This window comes from Pan paniscus, chromosome 22 (genome assembly GCF_029289425.2).
Source record: "Pan paniscus chromosome 22, NHGRI_mPanPan1-v2.0_pri, whole genome shotgun sequence".
NCBI lineage: Eukaryota > Metazoa > Chordata > Mammalia > Primates > Hominidae > Pan > Pan paniscus.
In genome coordinates, this window is record NC_073271.2 from 28,472,759 (window position 1) to 28,490,343 (window position 17,585).

The 17,585-nt window shown below is 45.8% G+C and overlaps 1 protein-coding gene across 4 annotated transcripts in view; it reads right to left on the reverse strand.

Moving 5' to 3' along the window:
- The window catches only part of URB1 (URB1 ribosome biogenesis homolog), a 125,562-nt gene that overhangs the window by 84,331 nt on the left and 23,646 nt on the right, over positions 1 to 17,585 (reverse strand). For all 4 annotated transcript variants that reach the window (XR_008622432.2, XR_008622431.2, XR_612781.4 and 1 more), the window contains exons 8-16: positions 17,326 to 17,450; positions 13,239 to 13,434; positions 11,451 to 11,588; positions 7,983 to 8,156; positions 6,717 to 6,846; positions 5,850 to 5,966; positions 4,639 to 4,751; positions 2,381 to 2,500; positions 296 to 412 (exon numbers count right to left, since the gene is read on the reverse strand). Coding sequence is in view for 1 of the 4 variants with exons in the window: in XM_003824001.5 (XP_003824049.4) it covers positions 296 to 412; positions 2,381 to 2,500; positions 4,639 to 4,751; positions 5,850 to 5,966; positions 6,717 to 6,846; positions 7,983 to 8,156; positions 11,451 to 11,588; positions 13,239 to 13,434; positions 17,326 to 17,450 (1,230 nt within the window). In the remaining 3 variants the exon portion in view is untranslated. The remainder of the gene's footprint in view (positions 1 to 295; positions 413 to 2,380; positions 2,501 to 4,638; positions 4,752 to 5,849; positions 5,967 to 6,716; positions 6,847 to 7,982; positions 8,157 to 11,450; positions 11,589 to 13,238; positions 13,435 to 17,325; positions 17,451 to 17,585) is intronic.

Genomic DNA, 17,585 nt, shown 5'->3' on the forward strand with positions numbered 1-17,585 from the left:
TGGAGTTAAAAAAAAAATCTCCTTTTACTATAGCACTGCTTTTAATACCACTTTTGGTTACCTATTCCCCTATGCAAAAACAAATTCCCAAAAGGAAATGAAACAGCATGCTGTAATATATACGTATTTTACAGATTCTAAAACTATGTAGATTCTGAAGTCTCAGCAAGAATTAGGAAGTAAGCCAGGACGAGAAGTCTTTTGGTGCTGGTGCATCAAAAATGCCTCGATTACGCTAAGAAGTTAATATAATTATCTCTGAGCATGTTCCTTTATGTGGGAAATATGTGCTTACGCGTTCCAGAAACTGAATCACAGTCTCTTTGTCCTCTTCCACGGTGTTCTCTAAATGCTCCAGCCAGAGCTCCAGCTCCTTCCAGGTGTGCTCAAACACCCCCGTGTCCCGCAGAATCTGCCAGGAAGTAGGCACCGGTGAAAAAGTCAGAACAGAACGCGCTTTCTTTCTTTTCTTTGAGACAGGGCCTCACTCTGTCACCCAGGTTGGAGTGCAGTGGCATGATCTCGGCTCACTGCAACCTCCGCCTCCCGGGTTCAAGCAATTTTTCTGCCTTGGCCTCCTGAGTAGCTGGGACTACAGGAGTGTGCCAACACGTCCAGCTAATTTTTCTAATTTTTTAGCAGAGACAAAGTTTTGCCAAGTTGGCCAGGTTGGTATCAAACTCCTAGCTTCAAGTGATCTGCCTACCTTGGCCTCCCAAAGTGTTGGGACTATAGGCATGAGCCACCACACCCAGCCTACAGGACCCACTTTCTGTCGGAGGTCAAGCAGTTTCATTGTGCTCCAGCACCACACGCCCAAGGAGCACGCAGGGGGTGAAAGTTTCATCCCATTTTTCTCTGAAAGTTAGTCTTTCAACATAACATCCCCAATTGTTGAGGGAAACAAGCAAATCATTCTATGCTCTCTCAAAGACAATATAATCTGGCCAGGCATAGGGGCTCATGCCTGTAATCTCAGCACTTCAGGAGACTGAGGTGTGAGAATTGCTTGAGCTCAGGAGCTTGAGATCAGCGGAGGCAACATAGTTGAGACCCTGCCTCTACAGCAAATAGTAATTTAAAAAGTAGCCGGGTTAGTGGTGGTGCGCACACATGTGGCCCTAGCTACTCAGGAGGCTGAGTTGGGAGGATCACTTGAGCCCAGAAAGTCAAGATGGCAGTGAACCGTGATTGTAGCAGTGCACAGCAGCCTGGGTGACAGAGCGAGAGCCTGTCTCAAACAAACAAAAAAGACAATATGATCCCTTCTCTCAAGGCTACTTATCCTTTATCCTCATTTCCTAAATAAAAAGAAGGGAAAAAATTTGGCTGCTACTTAGGAGCCAAAGACCTCTGGATTTTCACAAAGACCCAGGTAAATGTGTAAAACTTGACCCCTCACAGCTACTCAACCCTTAGCCTGTATGAAATTCTCCAAGGTCACGAGCCAGTCACATCATATCACTTCAAATGTAGACCTCAAGACTCACTATTCCAACAGAAGAGAAACTGGTATGAGGCAGGACTTGAATGTGCAGAAGTGACGAAATGATTTCCCTAAATGGTCTGAAAGCAGAAACTCAGAGTCTAAGAGGCCTCACGGCACAGAGCCCTGCAACAGCATGCACCAAAGGAAAGCCTGACTGTGCCAATTTCACCTATTTGCAGTCAGTGATCACGAAATCTGGCTGGGGTCAGGTTCACAACTGCACTACCTGGAAGGAAATGGCAACCTATGGAGGTCAAGACTTAGACTGCCACATTCTTTAAGCAGCTCAAGAGAGAAGGCTGTAAGTGTAGCAAGGTTATCAGCATTTCAAATAAAAGTGAAAGGTCAAACCTCTGTACCCTAAACATAGTGCATCCCCCAAGCTGTTTGTTGCAGAGCAGAAATGAGGACTAGATGTCCTACTGCTATCATAAGACCTGACATAGCTCTGGAAACATGAGTATCAAGGACAAAACAAGATAAGGAAATAAATTCCTATTCTCTTCCACTGGCTTTGATGACCCATGTGCTGTGGGTGATGGATTCTGGCAAAAAGGCTGAAAGCCCTGGAGAACGCCGGAGCCTGAGAAGGAGGAAAGAGGCACTGCCTAATAAACACCAAGAAGCCAAAATTTAGTATTGAGCCTACAACAAGCTAGAAATGACCTACCTAAAAAAAAAACAAAACATTTTTCCAATGCACCAGGCTGCCTCCCAGGAATGTAGCTAAGTGTAAGACACGATAAATTAAACTGCCATAAAACCTTCTATTTTAAAACTAAAAACAATTCCAATACCTCCTGAATTCAATAACTGTTAACTAAACACTTACCATAAGGAAGATCTATACAACATGCTTTTCAGAGTTAGAAACTGGTAGAAAATGCTCACCTTCATGATCAGAAGTTTGGTCAATGACTTCAGTTGTAAATGGCTACTGGTCACAAACATTTTCATTAGTAAGTAAAATACTGATCGTTCACCTCCAATAATTTCTGCATCTGGGCCTTCCTAGAGTTTAAACAATATTACATATTTTTAGTATATATAATTACATATATAATTTTAATATATAGTTATATATTAGAAACATACCATGGGGCCAGGTGTGGTGGCTTACACCTGTAATCTCAGCACTTTGGGAGGCCAAAGTGGGCAGATCACCTGAGGTCAGGTGTTCGAGACGAGCCTGGCCAACATGGTGAAACCCTGTCTCTACTAAAAATACAAAAATTAGCCAGTCATAATGGTGCATGCCTATAGTCCCAGCTACTTGGGAGGCTGAGGCAGGAGAATCACTTGAACCCAGGAGGCAGATGTTGCAGTGAGTCCAGATGACGCCACTGCACTCCAGCCTGGGCAACAGAGTGAGACTTCATCTCCAAAAACAAAAAACAAAACATAACGTAGCAGGAGCCATCACTTGCTGAACACACAGTATGCTGCCAGGTCCTTACCTCATCTCATTTTAACCACAATTTGGCAGGAAGAGTAGCAAGAGTAAGCACAGGTAGCCCTGTTCCTGTGCTGGAACCGTCCCAGGGGCCCAGCTTACACTGACTCACTGAATCCTCCCAACACCCCTGTGAGGTGGGTACAGCTGCTACCCTATTTTACATATATGGAAACTGAGGCACTGGGAAGGCACCTGGCTGTTTACTGGGAACCAAGGCAGATGCTGTGCTGTCTGGTGGATGGTGAGCAGGAGGGACCCCAGGCTGTCTGAGTCCATCAAATGATGTCCTCGTTACTTTCATCACGATGCCAGTGCTGATAGAACGGATTGCTTATGCATAATTTATCCTCCTCAAAAGGCTTTTGGGCTTTGAACAAGTCTTCAACAAGTACATGGAGCTCCAGATCCCCAATTCAAACTCTACTGAGCCCGTGTGTCTCACTGCAGCCCTTGGCAATGAGGACAACCCTGAAAATGGTGAGGTGCTGGTTAGCTTAGGCAGAGCCAGCAGATATAAGCATAAGGTGGGGTGCAGGATATAAATTCACACCAGCTCTTTCAAATTATGAGGCCTCTGTTCACTTTCCAACTAAATTATCAAGATCCCATGAGCCTAGTTGAGCTGGAGTGAAAACCAATCAGCAATGCCCGAGCCTGTCACCTCCCTAGGACTGGTGGAAATGAACTCACATCTCAGTGGAATGGTGGCAAGCAGAGCTCTGGGCAGCACCGCCTGGGTCCCATCCTGGACCCACCACTCATGGACAGGACCCTGCAGAAGGTTCTGACACACTGTGCCCAGCTGCCTTGTCTTTAAGTAACGTGAAACGAGCAGCCACATGAAGCACCCGTAACCTGCCCAGCATGCGAGTAAGTTCTCAGTAAGAATGATCCTCAGCTACGATGCAGGGAAGCCTCAGAACGGGGACTCGAGGGAGAGACACATAGTCCCAGAGGCACAGCATTCTTAAGTCTTCCTGGAAATGTCGCGTGTAGAAATGCCAACATACATTTCCATACTACTGGTTCCATATAAGATCTAAGTCATTAAAAAGTACATTAGCTCAGATTATAAGAAACACTTGGACAATGATTAATTTTGCTTGATAATGTTCCCTCCTCCTCTTTGCATAGAAATGATGCAGCATCCTGGGCTTAAGCCCAGCATAAATATATGTGGCATCCTGAGCTTCCCTTTATGATTTAACATTATGTTCTCCAAAAAGTTCTGGTAGATATTTTATTAAAGACCTAGAAAAAAATGCTGGCAATGTCTACTGATTCTTCCACCAGCCTCAACCCTCTCCTGACTTGGTTATCTATTCTCATCTCGTCTTTAATTCTTCCAGGATGAGGACAAAAGAAAAGGAGTGTATTTTATTTTGTTTATTATTTAAAAATGAGAAAAATGTAAAATGTAAAACAGTTGAGATAAACAAGAAACTCCCTGGACCCAGCAATGTATCTGCAGCAAGGACATGTTAAGCACCATATTTTACAAAAGCAAGCAGGTTCCCAGGCCTCCTGGTTCATGAATCAGGACCTCTGCTGTGGGTCTCTCTAAAATGAGAACTGTTGACCTCTTCCGTCTTGCCCCGTCAGGTTCTGAGCCAGTTAGCAATTCATCAGGCCAAGAAGCCACCCGGCCCAGCAGGTTAGCTTAGGGCAGAAGACTGGGAGTTCTGCTTCCTACCTGTGCCTTTAACCACAGAAACTTGCTGGCCGGCAGCTCCAGGGCCACCTTCAGCATGTGGTGCTGCAGAATGGGAGGCACCTCCTCTCGAAGGCCCTGCTCAGAGATGACACCTATGGGTGAAAAAGAGGCAGGCTGAAAAAAGTCACACGGACGTGGGTGCCCAACAATTGCTGCCCTGGCCAGAAGGACAAGGAACTCACCATGGAGAAAGAAAAAGGGTGGATGCAGGGTTCTGTTTCTCTGTCCTGTGCTCACCCTCACATGGCACATCTCGCCTGATGTACCCCCACGCCCTGGTCTGTCCAAATCTTCCAACAAAAAGCCCAAATCCCACTTGCCTGAAGAAGCCCTCCCATGCCACACAGCCCACACTGACCCCAAACAGCTGGAATCACGCACCCACCAAGTGCCCTCCAGGGGTAGGCTCTCGCTAACGTTCTCCCTGACTCCCCAGACAGCAAGCATTTTGTGGACAGAGACTGCAGCCACCTGCACCTGAGACTGGGTCCTTATCCTCTAGCCGGCTCTCTGGGCTTCTCCTTTGCTACCAAATACTAAATGGCCACATTCTAGTAAATTTCATATTTCCACAGCAAAGAGAACTTTTCACCTTCAAATGATTAAAAAGTGAATTGCAGCTTTTGAAAAGGAGTATTTCAATAGCTCATATAAATTCCAAGAATGATATTTTTGCAAGTCTTCTCCCATAGGCCCAATTATAAAGTGGATCAGACAAACTTTACCATCCAGGAAACATGACCAGACAAGCATTGTTACTTTTACAAGTTTGAACCTGACTCAGTGGGGTAAAAGATGAAGTAACTATGTCAAAAGTGTCTCTGCATAAACAGGATGTCCCTTCTGCAGGCCCCTCATTTCTGCTACACCCTCTGCAACCCTGCTCCCTTGAAAAGTGACTTTAGAGTTAATGTCACATGATTGGATTTGTGGGCCATTCATGCAGGTTGCTCAGCACTCAGAAGCTGGCTGGCTTCTTCCATTGTTCTCACTGCTACCAGGTGTTCATTTGATATTTACTTAAGGAAGACCAGCTATTTAAAAAATACTGATGCAAGTACAATTTCTCAGGCTGACGGATGAGCACGCAGCCAACCGTCCACCAGCCTTCCTGATTCTTGGCTGCAGGGCTCTGCTCTGGTTTATTGGCAGCAACAGTGGCGGCTTGTCTGCAAGCCCTTGAAACCCACCTTTCAGGAGCTTGCTGAAGTCAAAGTTGTACTGCATGACCACGTGGGGGACCACCTTCTGGTAGAGGCATATGACCTGGAGCAAAACAGCTTTCAAAAGAATGGTTTCTGCATCATCTGCACAAAAAAAAGAAAAAGAAAGAAAAAGAGAAAAAAAGAAAGAAAGAAAGAAAGAAAGAAAATAGCTTGAATTAGAAAACATACTGGTTCTTTGTCCTTGAGCAGCTGAACCAAGTGTGGCACCACACTGCAGCCAACTGCATGCTGTACACCGAGACTGCAGACAGACTGCTCAGTACCTAGATCTAATGAGTCAACGTGGTAAAAACGTTAAAACTGTTCAGGGGGTCTGGGTTAAAACCTCATTTCACTGCTGTGACCTTAGACAGGTTCTGGTCACTCTGTCTCCCTGTGCTTTCGTGTCTTCATCTGAGCAACAGGGACATACAGCAGGGCCTACCCTTGCAGGGCTGCCGTAAGGATGAAATACGATACAGACATAAGACACAAACCTCAATGCCTGACCAACAACAAGGCTCTGAGCTCTATCTGCAGACCAAGAAACAGCACCCCCATACTGTCATCCCTGGAAAGGCCAGAGCACATGGCACCCAACACTCAAGTCTTCAGAGAGACACAGTGCTTGCATAAAGATGGGCACGTTTCTAACAGATACTAAAATCCAATCTATGATTCCTTTCCAATTCTTCTCCCTAAGCAAAAAACGATATAGACACATTCACAGCCAGAGGTGCCTTGAAACAAGAACTGCTCCAGGACTCTCTGGATAGGAGCTATCCTAGGCTGCCAGTGTCAGCTCTGTCCCATGCAAAAGGCAGAGGGTCCCCCTCACCCCTGAGACCTTACCGCACTGGCGAGCATCGCAGGCAGCCGGGGGCCCATCGCTCCTTTTCTTCCCTTTCTTGTCATCCTGTTTGGTCTCTTGCTTTTTAAGTGACTGCCAGACCCACACGACAGTGTTCAGGTCTGGCAAAATCTAAATGGGAAAAAGAAGCAGAACATTAGTTGTAGTCAACCACAAAGGGAGACAAATGAACTGAACATATTAACAAGATGCAAAAAACAGGGAGGGGGGTGCGAGTCTAGAGGAGTGTGTGTAAGAAGGAGAGGGAAGAGTGGTGAGAAAACAGGCCCAAATCCACATAAGCTCTGCTCTGCAGTATAATTTTTTTTTTTTTTGAGATGGAGTCTCACTCTGTCGCCCAGGCTGGAGTGCAGTGGGGTGACCTCAGCTCATTGCAACCTCCGCCTCCCAGGTTCAAGTGATTCTCGTGTGTCAGCCACCTGAGTAGCTGGAACTACAGGCACCCACCATCACATCCAGCTAATTTTTTGTATTTTTAGTAGAAGCAGGGTTTCACCATGTTGGCCAGGCTGGTCCTTGAACTCCTGACCTCAGGTGATCCACCCATCTCGGCCTCCCAAAGTGCTGGGATTACAGGTGTGAGCCACCGCGCCCAACCATGTTCTGCAGTATAATTTCTAGAACTATACACAGTAAGGATTTGGTGAACAGGCAAGTGCTGATCATTAAAACGAACCCCTTAAACCTCATTCACCTAAGCAAAAGACACAGGGAACAAAGAAAGACTTTCTCAGGAGCAGCTCAGGGAAAGCTGCCCTGTGTGACTGGGGCTCTCAGAGCAGCCGGCCAGTTTACAGAAGCCTGGCCTTCAGCCATAGGAAGCAAGAGGGGCTTCCTGAGCCACTGCATCCCTTCTCACTGGGCCACAGTGTGGTCTATGTGTGTGCCTGCAGCCATGGGTGAGGGGTAAGGACACAATCTGCCCCTCGACAACATCACCACGGCTCCTGATTGAACATGAGGTCCCCACCAGAGACAGAACCCCTGTGAGAGAACACATGTATCGTCTAAATTCTTACTCTGCACAAGGACTTTGGGATGATGCTCTGTGACATCACTGCCTACAATCACAAGTGGCAGGTCTTCTCAGCTGACCCTCAGCACCCACGCTACCACACTGCCCACCGGCCTGTCCAACCCTGCGGCTCCAAGGACACGTCACTTGGCTTCCGCCCTAGGGCTCCCAGAATGGCCTTTTCCACCTGGTGAGGTCTGGAAGGAAAGCCCAAACCCGGATCAGAGCCTACCTTGCTCAGGGCTTCTCTGAAAAGCTGCACGAATTCTTCCATCATCACAGCTGTGTACACGCCTGATTCCTGCCACACCTCTTTATTCAGGCAGTGGTCAACAGTTTTTAATGCCCTCTTCAAAATGACAGAAATAAGGGATAAGGCTGTGTGCCTCACTGAGGTGCTGTCCAACTGGGAAGAAAAAGAGTTAAATGCACAAATGTCTCTAGGATACACTGGTGGACACAGATTTGCTAAGCTATGGGCTTGGCTGGCATTTGCCCCTCCTCAGGTCACTCACAGGGAAAGCTGCATGAAACAGGTGGTCTCTACGCTCTGAGAAGAGGCGACCTGGGTACCTCGCCCTCCTGACATCCTCTGGGTCTGACTTCAGCAATTGCCAGGAAATGACCACTAATGGTGGCATCCAGCAGTAGTTTCATTTTTGTCATCTGCTCTTTGGTAAGCCTTGAGACAACCACTCAGCTACTGTGAAAGTTCTCCATTAACAACAGATCTCACCAGAACCCACTCTGCCACTGTTTTTTTTTTTTTGAGTCAGGGTCTCACTCTGTCGCCCAGGCTGGAGTGCAATGGTGCGATCATAGCTCACTGCAGCCTCAAGCTCCTGGGCTCAGGCAATCCTCCCGCCTCATCCTCCCAAGTAGCCGGGACTACAGGCACCTACCGCTTCTGGCTTTCTTTTTTTTTAAGAGATGAGACTTAGTATGTTGCCCAGGCAGGCCTCAACCTTCTGGCCTCAAGCCAATCCTCCTGCCTCAGCCTCCCAAAGCACTGGGATTATGAGTGTGAACCACCGTGCCTAGCCTTTTTTTTTTCCTTTTGTAGAGGCAGGGTCTTGCTGTGTTGCCCAGGATTCTACCACTATTAAAAACATTAGCATCAGGTGGAGGAATGGCCAAAAAAAAATGCATCAGGTACTTTAGTATGAAAATCCACCTCCAAGCTCAGTGAGGAAGCAACCCACATCACAGGCCTGTGACATCCAGAGCTCTTGACTTCCAGTCAGAATGACACCTGGGAGAGTCACTCACTGCAGAGACTGAGTAGGGTTCAAGAACCTGTGCTACTACCAACAGTAGGAAAACAGTCCATGCCCCTGCTAGTCACAGTGTGTTCTGGGGCCAGGAGGATCATATGATGGCATCTCCCGGAGCTCAGGAGAAATGTAGAAGCCCAGGCCCCGGCCCACACAACTCAAGCAGAATCTGCATTTCACATGATCCCCAGGAGAGCCCTCCGACACTGAGATCTGAAAAGCCCTGGCTGGGACACTGCAGACTGACGGTGCGGTAGAAACAAAGAGCTTTTCTGGTTTACTTTCAGCTCAATAACCACGACACCCCAGAGCTCCAGCATTCCAGTCAGCTGCGGTTTCACTCTGTGTACACTGCACACTAAATCAGGACTACAGGAACTATCCTAAGCCAAGAATGGCCAGCCCCATAATCACTTCAAAGGCAGGCCCCACACAAGCGTGCACACCACACCCAAGGGGCTGGGAGCACAAAGCTCAACCAACAGCCTGAGGCCCTGCTTCCAAACGCTTTCTTATTTCCTGTTTCTAAAATAGGCTAAAGCTTCTCCTCCTGACTCTAAAATGTACGCTTTAAAAGTTTTTTAGACAAAACCATAAGAAATAAAACAAAAAAAAAACAAACATCATCTAACTCCAGTCCCTGGATGCACTCACATCACTGGGTCTCACTTACATAAAAACACAGTCTTGGCTCTCGGAAAGGGCACCTGTGGAGGGAAGGCAAGGCTGGGCTCAGTGGCCCTGGCCCTGGCCCCAGGGCATGGCAATAGCCAACAGGGGGAGAGGAGGCTGTGTCCTCTGAGACTCCTTCCTTGGAGCCACTCCGTGCAGGAGCTAGAACACCCCTCTAGGGGCACAACCCTTTGTCCTGAAACAACACTGTGAGAGGAGGAGGAGACAGGCTTTTCTCTCCCAGACTACTAGGAGCAAGCTTGGAAGGGAGAGCAAATGCAGCCCACAGAGGAGGCACATCTGGCTGGGTGTGGCGGCTCAGACCTGTAATCCCAACACTTTGGGAGGTCGAGGTGGGAAAACTGCATGAGGCCAGGAGTTTGAAACCAGCCTGCACAACATAGCAAGACACTGTCTATACAAAAAATAAAAATAAGAAAATTAGCTGGGTGTGGTGGTGTGCACCTGTAGTCCCAGCTACTCAGGGGGCTGAGGTGTGAGGAACACTTGGGTCCAAGAGTTTGACGCTGCAATGAGCTATGATCACACCACTGTACTCCAGCCTAGGCAACAGAACAAGACCCTGTCTCAAAAAAGAAAAAAAAATTTTAATAAAAAATAAAAATAAATAAAAAATAAAGGAGGTTCATCAAACTAATCCTTTCAATCTGGTTTTCCTGCAAGCCCTCTGAGAAATGCAAATGTCTCCCACATTAATTAAAACAGTTGGGCAAGCTAGCTGGGTACTAATTTTGCATACGATGATTTGACAAACACATCACAAAACCTTTCTGCCTACTCCCACACAGGCCTCCTCTCTACTCCTCACCCCATCACCCATGCTCAGCACAAACCCTGGAGGGGTATCAAAAAATGGTGAATCTCACCATGTGGTCTCAGGAGTCCACCCCACTTTACAGTGACTGTGCTCATTACCACAGGGCCAACTGAGGCCTGTGCAACCCCCCACAGCCAACCTGTTCCTACTGAAGCCACACAACAACTCAGCCTGCCTGGAAGGACGAAGACACCCTTCTGAATACCTGTCCTCCCCCAGGTACCTCAGGCAACTTGGGGTTAGGAGGGGCTGGCAGGGCCCAGGACCCACGTGTGCCAACAACCCACAGCCATTCACCTAGGCCCATGATGCTGCGGTGAAAGACACGTGAACCCCCCAGAATGCGGCTTCTGATGGGACATGGGGACCTTTATAATAAATAATGATGTAAAATTTAAGTATCAATTTCTTCCATGAACATGTCCTCCAAAAATGCCTGAAAACAGCTGGCCTTCAAAGTACATGTTTGCCAGGCATCTTAACACCATTCATCTAAACCATAAAAGAAAGAATTTGCTAGGCAAATTTCAGTCCTACCATGTCTGGAAATTCTAAACTAATGAGATTTTAATGATAAACTTTCTTTCTTCTGATTTAGACATTCTTTCATCCTCAGGCAGGACTAGAAAGGCTTGGAGGGATGCAGGGGTCCCCGCTGTGTGATGGAGCAGGGCCAAGGACATGAAGTCCGTTGTCCCTAGAAGCAAAGTCTCTTTGCTCCAAGGTCCTTACCCGGGTGCGTGGACCTGTCACTTATGGGCTATTTCAAACTACAGCCTCTGTCCTGGAAGCCTCCGAGGCCCCCTGACAAAACACAATCAAACACATCCAGGCCGGTTCTCAGAATAATCACATCATGCAGCCAGCGAGTTTAGCTGGAGGCAGTTCCAGAAGTGGGGCAACCACATGGCCTTACGTTTAATGCTTGGGTGAACATGCTCTTATTGCACACCAGGGGCACGGTGGTCACCATCACCATTGCCAGGAGCCGAGGCAAGGGTATAAACTCTCTGGTCTGAAATGCCCGGGAAATCTCCGGCTGAGCCTCATAGATCTAGGAAAAGCAAAAAAGAGATTTAGGTGGTGCTAGAAGTAAGTTTCAAACCTGAGACTAGCTGTAGGCACCCAAAGGTGAAGCCATTCAATCAAATAATTATAGCGGTAAAGGTCCGAGACTCCCCACAAGGCAGAGTGGAAGATTAACCCTCAAATCTACTTGTCAAAGACAAATCAGGTCAGGAGACTGGCTGTTAACAGAGAAAGGACCTTCAGAGCAGAACTTGACCTGTGGTCTGCAGAGTCTCTTAAAACCTCTGATGGCAAATAAATCACTGCTAGAACTACGAATGGTACTACTTACCAGTTCCTGCTGCACTTGACAGGCACCTGACAAATGATGTCAGGAAGGGATGTCAAGAAGCCATCTTCTCAAAGCTTCCTCACAACGCTTTGGGATAGGCACACTTTACATTAAAACAAAAATATATTCACAGGTGACAAAATTGGACCTCAGTGAGGTTAGGTAATTTCCTTAAGGCCACATAGCTAGTAAGCAGCCAAGTAAGGACTCAACACTGGGCCTGCAAAAACCACACACTCACCCCTCCCCTATCCTACAAATCAGATGTTTCATCAGATGCAGCTCCTAGTAGGGGTGCTGGCCCCAGGACTGTCTGTACCAAAACAAGGGGTGGAGTACATCCTCCTCATCCCAAGGGTAAATGTGGAGACTGTGAGCATAGGCACTCAAGCAGAATAAAAGCTGGTTTTATAGATAATGCCAGGCCCACGTAGAGGCACAAGAAACAATCCCAGGTATTTTACCACTAGGCAAACCATGAATCAGTGACAGAGAGTTCAAACAAGTCAGGCATTACTGCCAAAGAACTAACAGTAGGTACCTCTATTTGTAAAATGGGCAGATGCTGACACTATGATCAAAAGGAAGGTAACGCACATCCACTTAAACCAGCAGACCAACGTTCCACAGCTTATTTCAAGTTGTTCTAATTGAAGCAGCAACCTTTAAAAACTATCCTACAAGTCAGACATTTCATTTTATTTTACGTTTTATGAGCCCAGATGGAGAAGAGATAATCGGGCAACTCATCAATCCCAGTCTAACTGTGCTGAGACTCAACAAGATTTCACTCTAAGCAAAATCTTGATGAACAGGATAAATTGGCTCAAAAGATTCTAAATAAACCTCAAATTCAGCTCAGTGAAAGGCAAAATGCTATAGAAGATAAGGACACCAAATTTACATGGTCTAAAATATCCCTTTTTATCTCTGAAAGGTCTTCATATTGTATAGTTTACCAGATGAGAATGTCTGCCGGTCCCCTAACTCCCTATGCCCCCCTACCTAGCTAACAGACTTATTTTTTTGAGATGGAGTCTCGCTCTGTCACCCAGGCTGGAGTGCAGTGGCGCGATCTCAGCTCACTGCAACCTCCGCCTCCCAGGTTCAAGTAATTCTCCTGTCTCAGGCTCCCAAGTACCTGGGATTACAGGCGCACACCACCACACCCAGTTAATTTTTGTATTTTTAGTGAGAGACAGGTTTCGTCACGTTGGCCAGGCTGGTCTCAAACTCCTGACCTCAGGTAATCCGCCTGCCTCGGCCTCCCAAAGTGCTGGGATTACAGGCATGAGCCACCATGCCCAGCCTAGCTAACAGACTTTTAAATATCATGTTTTTTACCTTGTTTAGTAGTTTGATATTATTTAACCAAGTAGACTTCGCTCGTGGGATAAAGGAAAACGTTACTTCCTTGAAGTATTTGTTCAGTAAGTCCGGGCACACTTTGAGGATGTTTACCACAAGGTCAGCCACCAGATCATCATCAGCTGCAGTTTTCAAACCCAGCAAGAAGTGCAAGAGTGTCAGGTTTCCGCCTCTGTTAGAGAAAGACACATGGGGAGAGGTCAGCAGAAAATGGTCAAAGCACCCTGAGAGCTCATGGTGACGTGCAGCTCTGCAGAATTGCCCTCAGTGAACACAGCAATAACAACGTAGGGAATTTCCCCCAGGACATAAAGTGGGGGTTCCGTGGCCTGGGGGTTCCAGCTCTCCACAGAGGGCTTCCCTCTCATCCTCTACTTCTGAGTGGCTGAAAAAGTCTCTGATTGTCCTGCTCCCTTTCTTCTTTCCTACTTCCCTCCCTTGAGTTCAATTTGCTTTCTAAAGAAAAGGAAGAAAACCATTCTCTCTCACTCTACCTCAGCCACCTACCAGTCTGCCTAGAAGTCAAGGCTACTGAAAAGAAAGGACAAAACCAGCAGGGAGGAATCCATGCCCCAAATTTCATTTTGAGATTTTACTGACGTTCCTCCTCCAGCCACACACGAAAAAGCACTATGTAGGGCTGGCTGTGGTGACTCACAACTGTAATCCCAGCACTTTGGGAGGCCAAGGTGGGAGGATCACCTGAGGTCAGGAGTTCAAGACCAGCTTGGCCAACATAGTGAAACCCTGTCTCTATTAAAAACACAAAAAAATTAGCCAGGCATGGTGGTGCCTGCCTATAGTCCTAGCTACTCAGGAGGCTGAGGCAGAAGAATTGCTTGAACCTGAGAGGTGGAGGTTGCAGTGAGCTGAGATTGCACCACTGCACTTCCAGCCTGGGTGACAGAGTAAGACTCCATCTGAAAAAAACAGCACTATGTAAATACATATGTGAGTGTGAGTGTAAAAAAATGCAGATAAGACATTTTTCTCTTGAAAGGGGGACTTGTTTTAATTTTTAAATTTTTTTATTATTTCTTTAGAGACAGGGTCTTGCTCTGTCACCCAGAATGCAGTGGCGTGACCATAGCTCACTGCAGCCTCGAACTCCTGGGTTCAAGTGACCCTCCTGCCTCAGCCTCCTGGGTAGCTGGGACTAGAGGTGCACACCACCACATCTGGCAATAAAGTTTTTTTTATACGAACTGCTCATGAGTTGCTGCATGGTCCAGAGTGCCATTAAATTATTTCTTGACAAGAAATCTGACAAGACAGCACGAGGTCTTTGCATGGACCTTCTGCCTTCCCTGTTTCCAGCTTATTTCAAATTCCTTCATTTTCATTTAGCAGATGAAAGAAGCTAGGATGTGGAAAAAATCTACCGTAGAAAAATACTGAAAAGTTGTCTCAAAGTGGACAGTCTTCAAAGGTATGAAAAGATAATAAAAGCAGGTGAGCCCAGGACTTCGAGGCTGCAGTAACCTACGACTGTGCCACTGCCTTCCATCCTGAACAACACAGCGAGACTCCATCTCAAAAAAAAAAAAAAAAGTAAGAAGCAGGAAAGTCTGCAGAGACTAAAACTTGCATAAAGGGAGTAAAACCCCAGGATCCACACAGCCAAAGCCCCAGGACACTAGGCTTCACCTGCCTCAAAGTCTTTTTAGAAAATATGCCCTTTCCTATCTGCTTGACCCTGGGAAGTCAAAACATCCAGAAAATCCTCAGACTCTGCCTCATGTGCACGACACAGTGATGGTTTCTAGGGTCCCCGGTGTCTCACATCCCCCTTATAAATTGAGTAAAACTACAATGCTATATGACAGCTTTACATATAGTAAAAAAAGTTTTTTAAAAACCAAATTAGAAAGTATAATTTTGATCAGAAAAACTATCCTTTAAAAAAGGACATGAAAATATCCTTTCCTAATATGAAAATGTCATGAACAAAATAGTTTGTACTGTCAAATGAAAAGGATATTAAATCTACAAAGAGTGCTAAAAATACTACACATGCTTTATTTTAATCAACAACGTAATAAAATGGAGAGCATTAATATTTATGTAGTGCACAACACATGCCAGACACTGCTCTAGGCAGTTACCACCACCTCTCTGCGACAGGCACTACTTTTATTCCCACTTTATAGACAAGATAATGGAGGCAGAGAGGATGCCTAACCCAGTGAAGGTCTCAGAGCTAAGTTGGGATTGAAGCCCAGCTGTCTGCTCTGTTAACCTACACAAGGGACTGGCAAAGTAGGGCCCAGCACCTATCATTGTAATTTGATTGGGACACAGGTAAACCTACTTATTTACATCTATGGATGCTTTGCTGGCACAACTGAGTGGTCACAACAGACTGTGTAGGCTGCCAAGCCCAAAATACAATCTGGACCTTTGTAGAAAAGTTTGCCAATCCTTGCTCTATGCTGTAACACCAGCTTTCAGTGAACACCTACTATGTGCCAGGCACTGTCCTAGGGACTGGAGGCCCATAATAGACCGGCGCCCGTTCTCACCACTTCTCACCAATCTGATAATGAACAAGCAAATAAATAAATCAGCAAATAAATGTATGAACAGTCAGAAGTCTAAGCCAGGCAAAAAGCACAGTGACAGTGGAGGGACTATTTCAGAAAGGGCTGTCCGGGAAGGCCTCCCTGAAGTGGTGAGGTCTGCACAGGAACCTGAATGAAATGAATGAGTGGGCCACATGTCTACCGGGGAACAGGGAACGATGCAATTCAGTGTTCTCAAAGCTTTCTATCACCATCCACAAACAAATCTCCTTCCTTTCCCTTATGCACAAACACTTGTCTTTTGCCCATGGCTTCAAAATTCACATAAATCACAGCTTGCTGCAAAGAGACGCACACCCACAAGTTGATTCAATATGCTCATTAAATGCTCATCTATTTCATGGGCCTAGTTATGGAGGAAAAATGCTTTAAAAAGGGGGAACAATGCATGTGTTTTAAGCATGGTGTAATATTCTATTCGACTATAAAAGTCTGCTGTTATGTTTTGGCAGGAAAATGAGCTCATTCTTACTGATGAAAGAAAAAAGAAATGATGTGACAAGTTAAATCACAGTGACCTCAGAATCAAAACATGTCCAAAGTCATAAGCAGACAGAAAAACTCCCACCATGTTATTCCATTCTGAAGGAATCACCTGATTTCCTGACTGGCTGAAATTAGAAGTAAATCAAACTGCCTAAATCCTTGTGATATAATGCTAGGATAGAATAACAAGGATTAAACAATAAATCATTTACACATTTACAATGACCAGAAAACATGGCCAATATTTTTACTGTCAAGTGGGAAAAAAGCAGATAGGATGAACAGTAGTAAGCCATTTTTGTTATTAAAAAAAAAAAAAATTACATGGACCTGTATTATACAACTACAAAAAGAAAGTCTCAAAGAATATGATCAAAACCAGTCGATTTGAACTTAATATGTTTCCTTAATGATGAAATCTTACCACAATTGTGAAATGTGAAACAAAATGTAAAAAAAAAAAACAATTTTGAAATCGTGACTCATGGGCAGCCTGTCAAGGAGAGGGAGGACTGTTTAGTATCAGTTTGGAGCTGGACTTCCTGGATTCCAGTGCAACCTCTGCCATTTAACCAGGGTAAGTGTCTCGACCTCTCTAGAACTACTTTCTTCCTCTGCAAAGTTGGCATAACAATGGTACCTGCGTCAGGACTGCTGTGAAGCCCATGTCAGGGCCAACCCTCTCTGGCAAGGCAGACGCCTTTTCTGCGCTCCAGCTGACGAACACTGTCTTTAGGTAAACATCCGCAGCACCTCCCTGGGTGAAATATCCCATGACCTAACTAAGTGCTAATAGACAGCTACCCTCAGAACTGCCCCTGAGGACATGCAACAAGTAGAAGTTCTCTGGGACTACAACTGTTCAACCCTGAAACGAGTTAGATAATGTCCACAATTCTAGTTCTAACCTACTACAGTTCCACTAGACACTCACGTATGTGGTGACTTCTGAGGAACACACACACCCTGGGGCCCACAAGAGGGTTATACTTTACCTGCCAAAGGTACCCAAAGATGCATCGTAAAAATTAATTCCATGCTTGAGTGAACAGCAAAGATCCATCAGAAAGTTATGAACAAGCTCCCGCACCATGGTTTTCCCTGCTTCTTCAGCAGAAACCTATGAAGATTTTTTAAAAATTCAATGAAAATCCCAAGCTCATACACTTTAGTAAGAGCTAGAGTAAAAACAAGGACAATATTAACTGCCGATGACAATTTAGAAAACATTTTAAATACTTGGTGTCATTCCAAA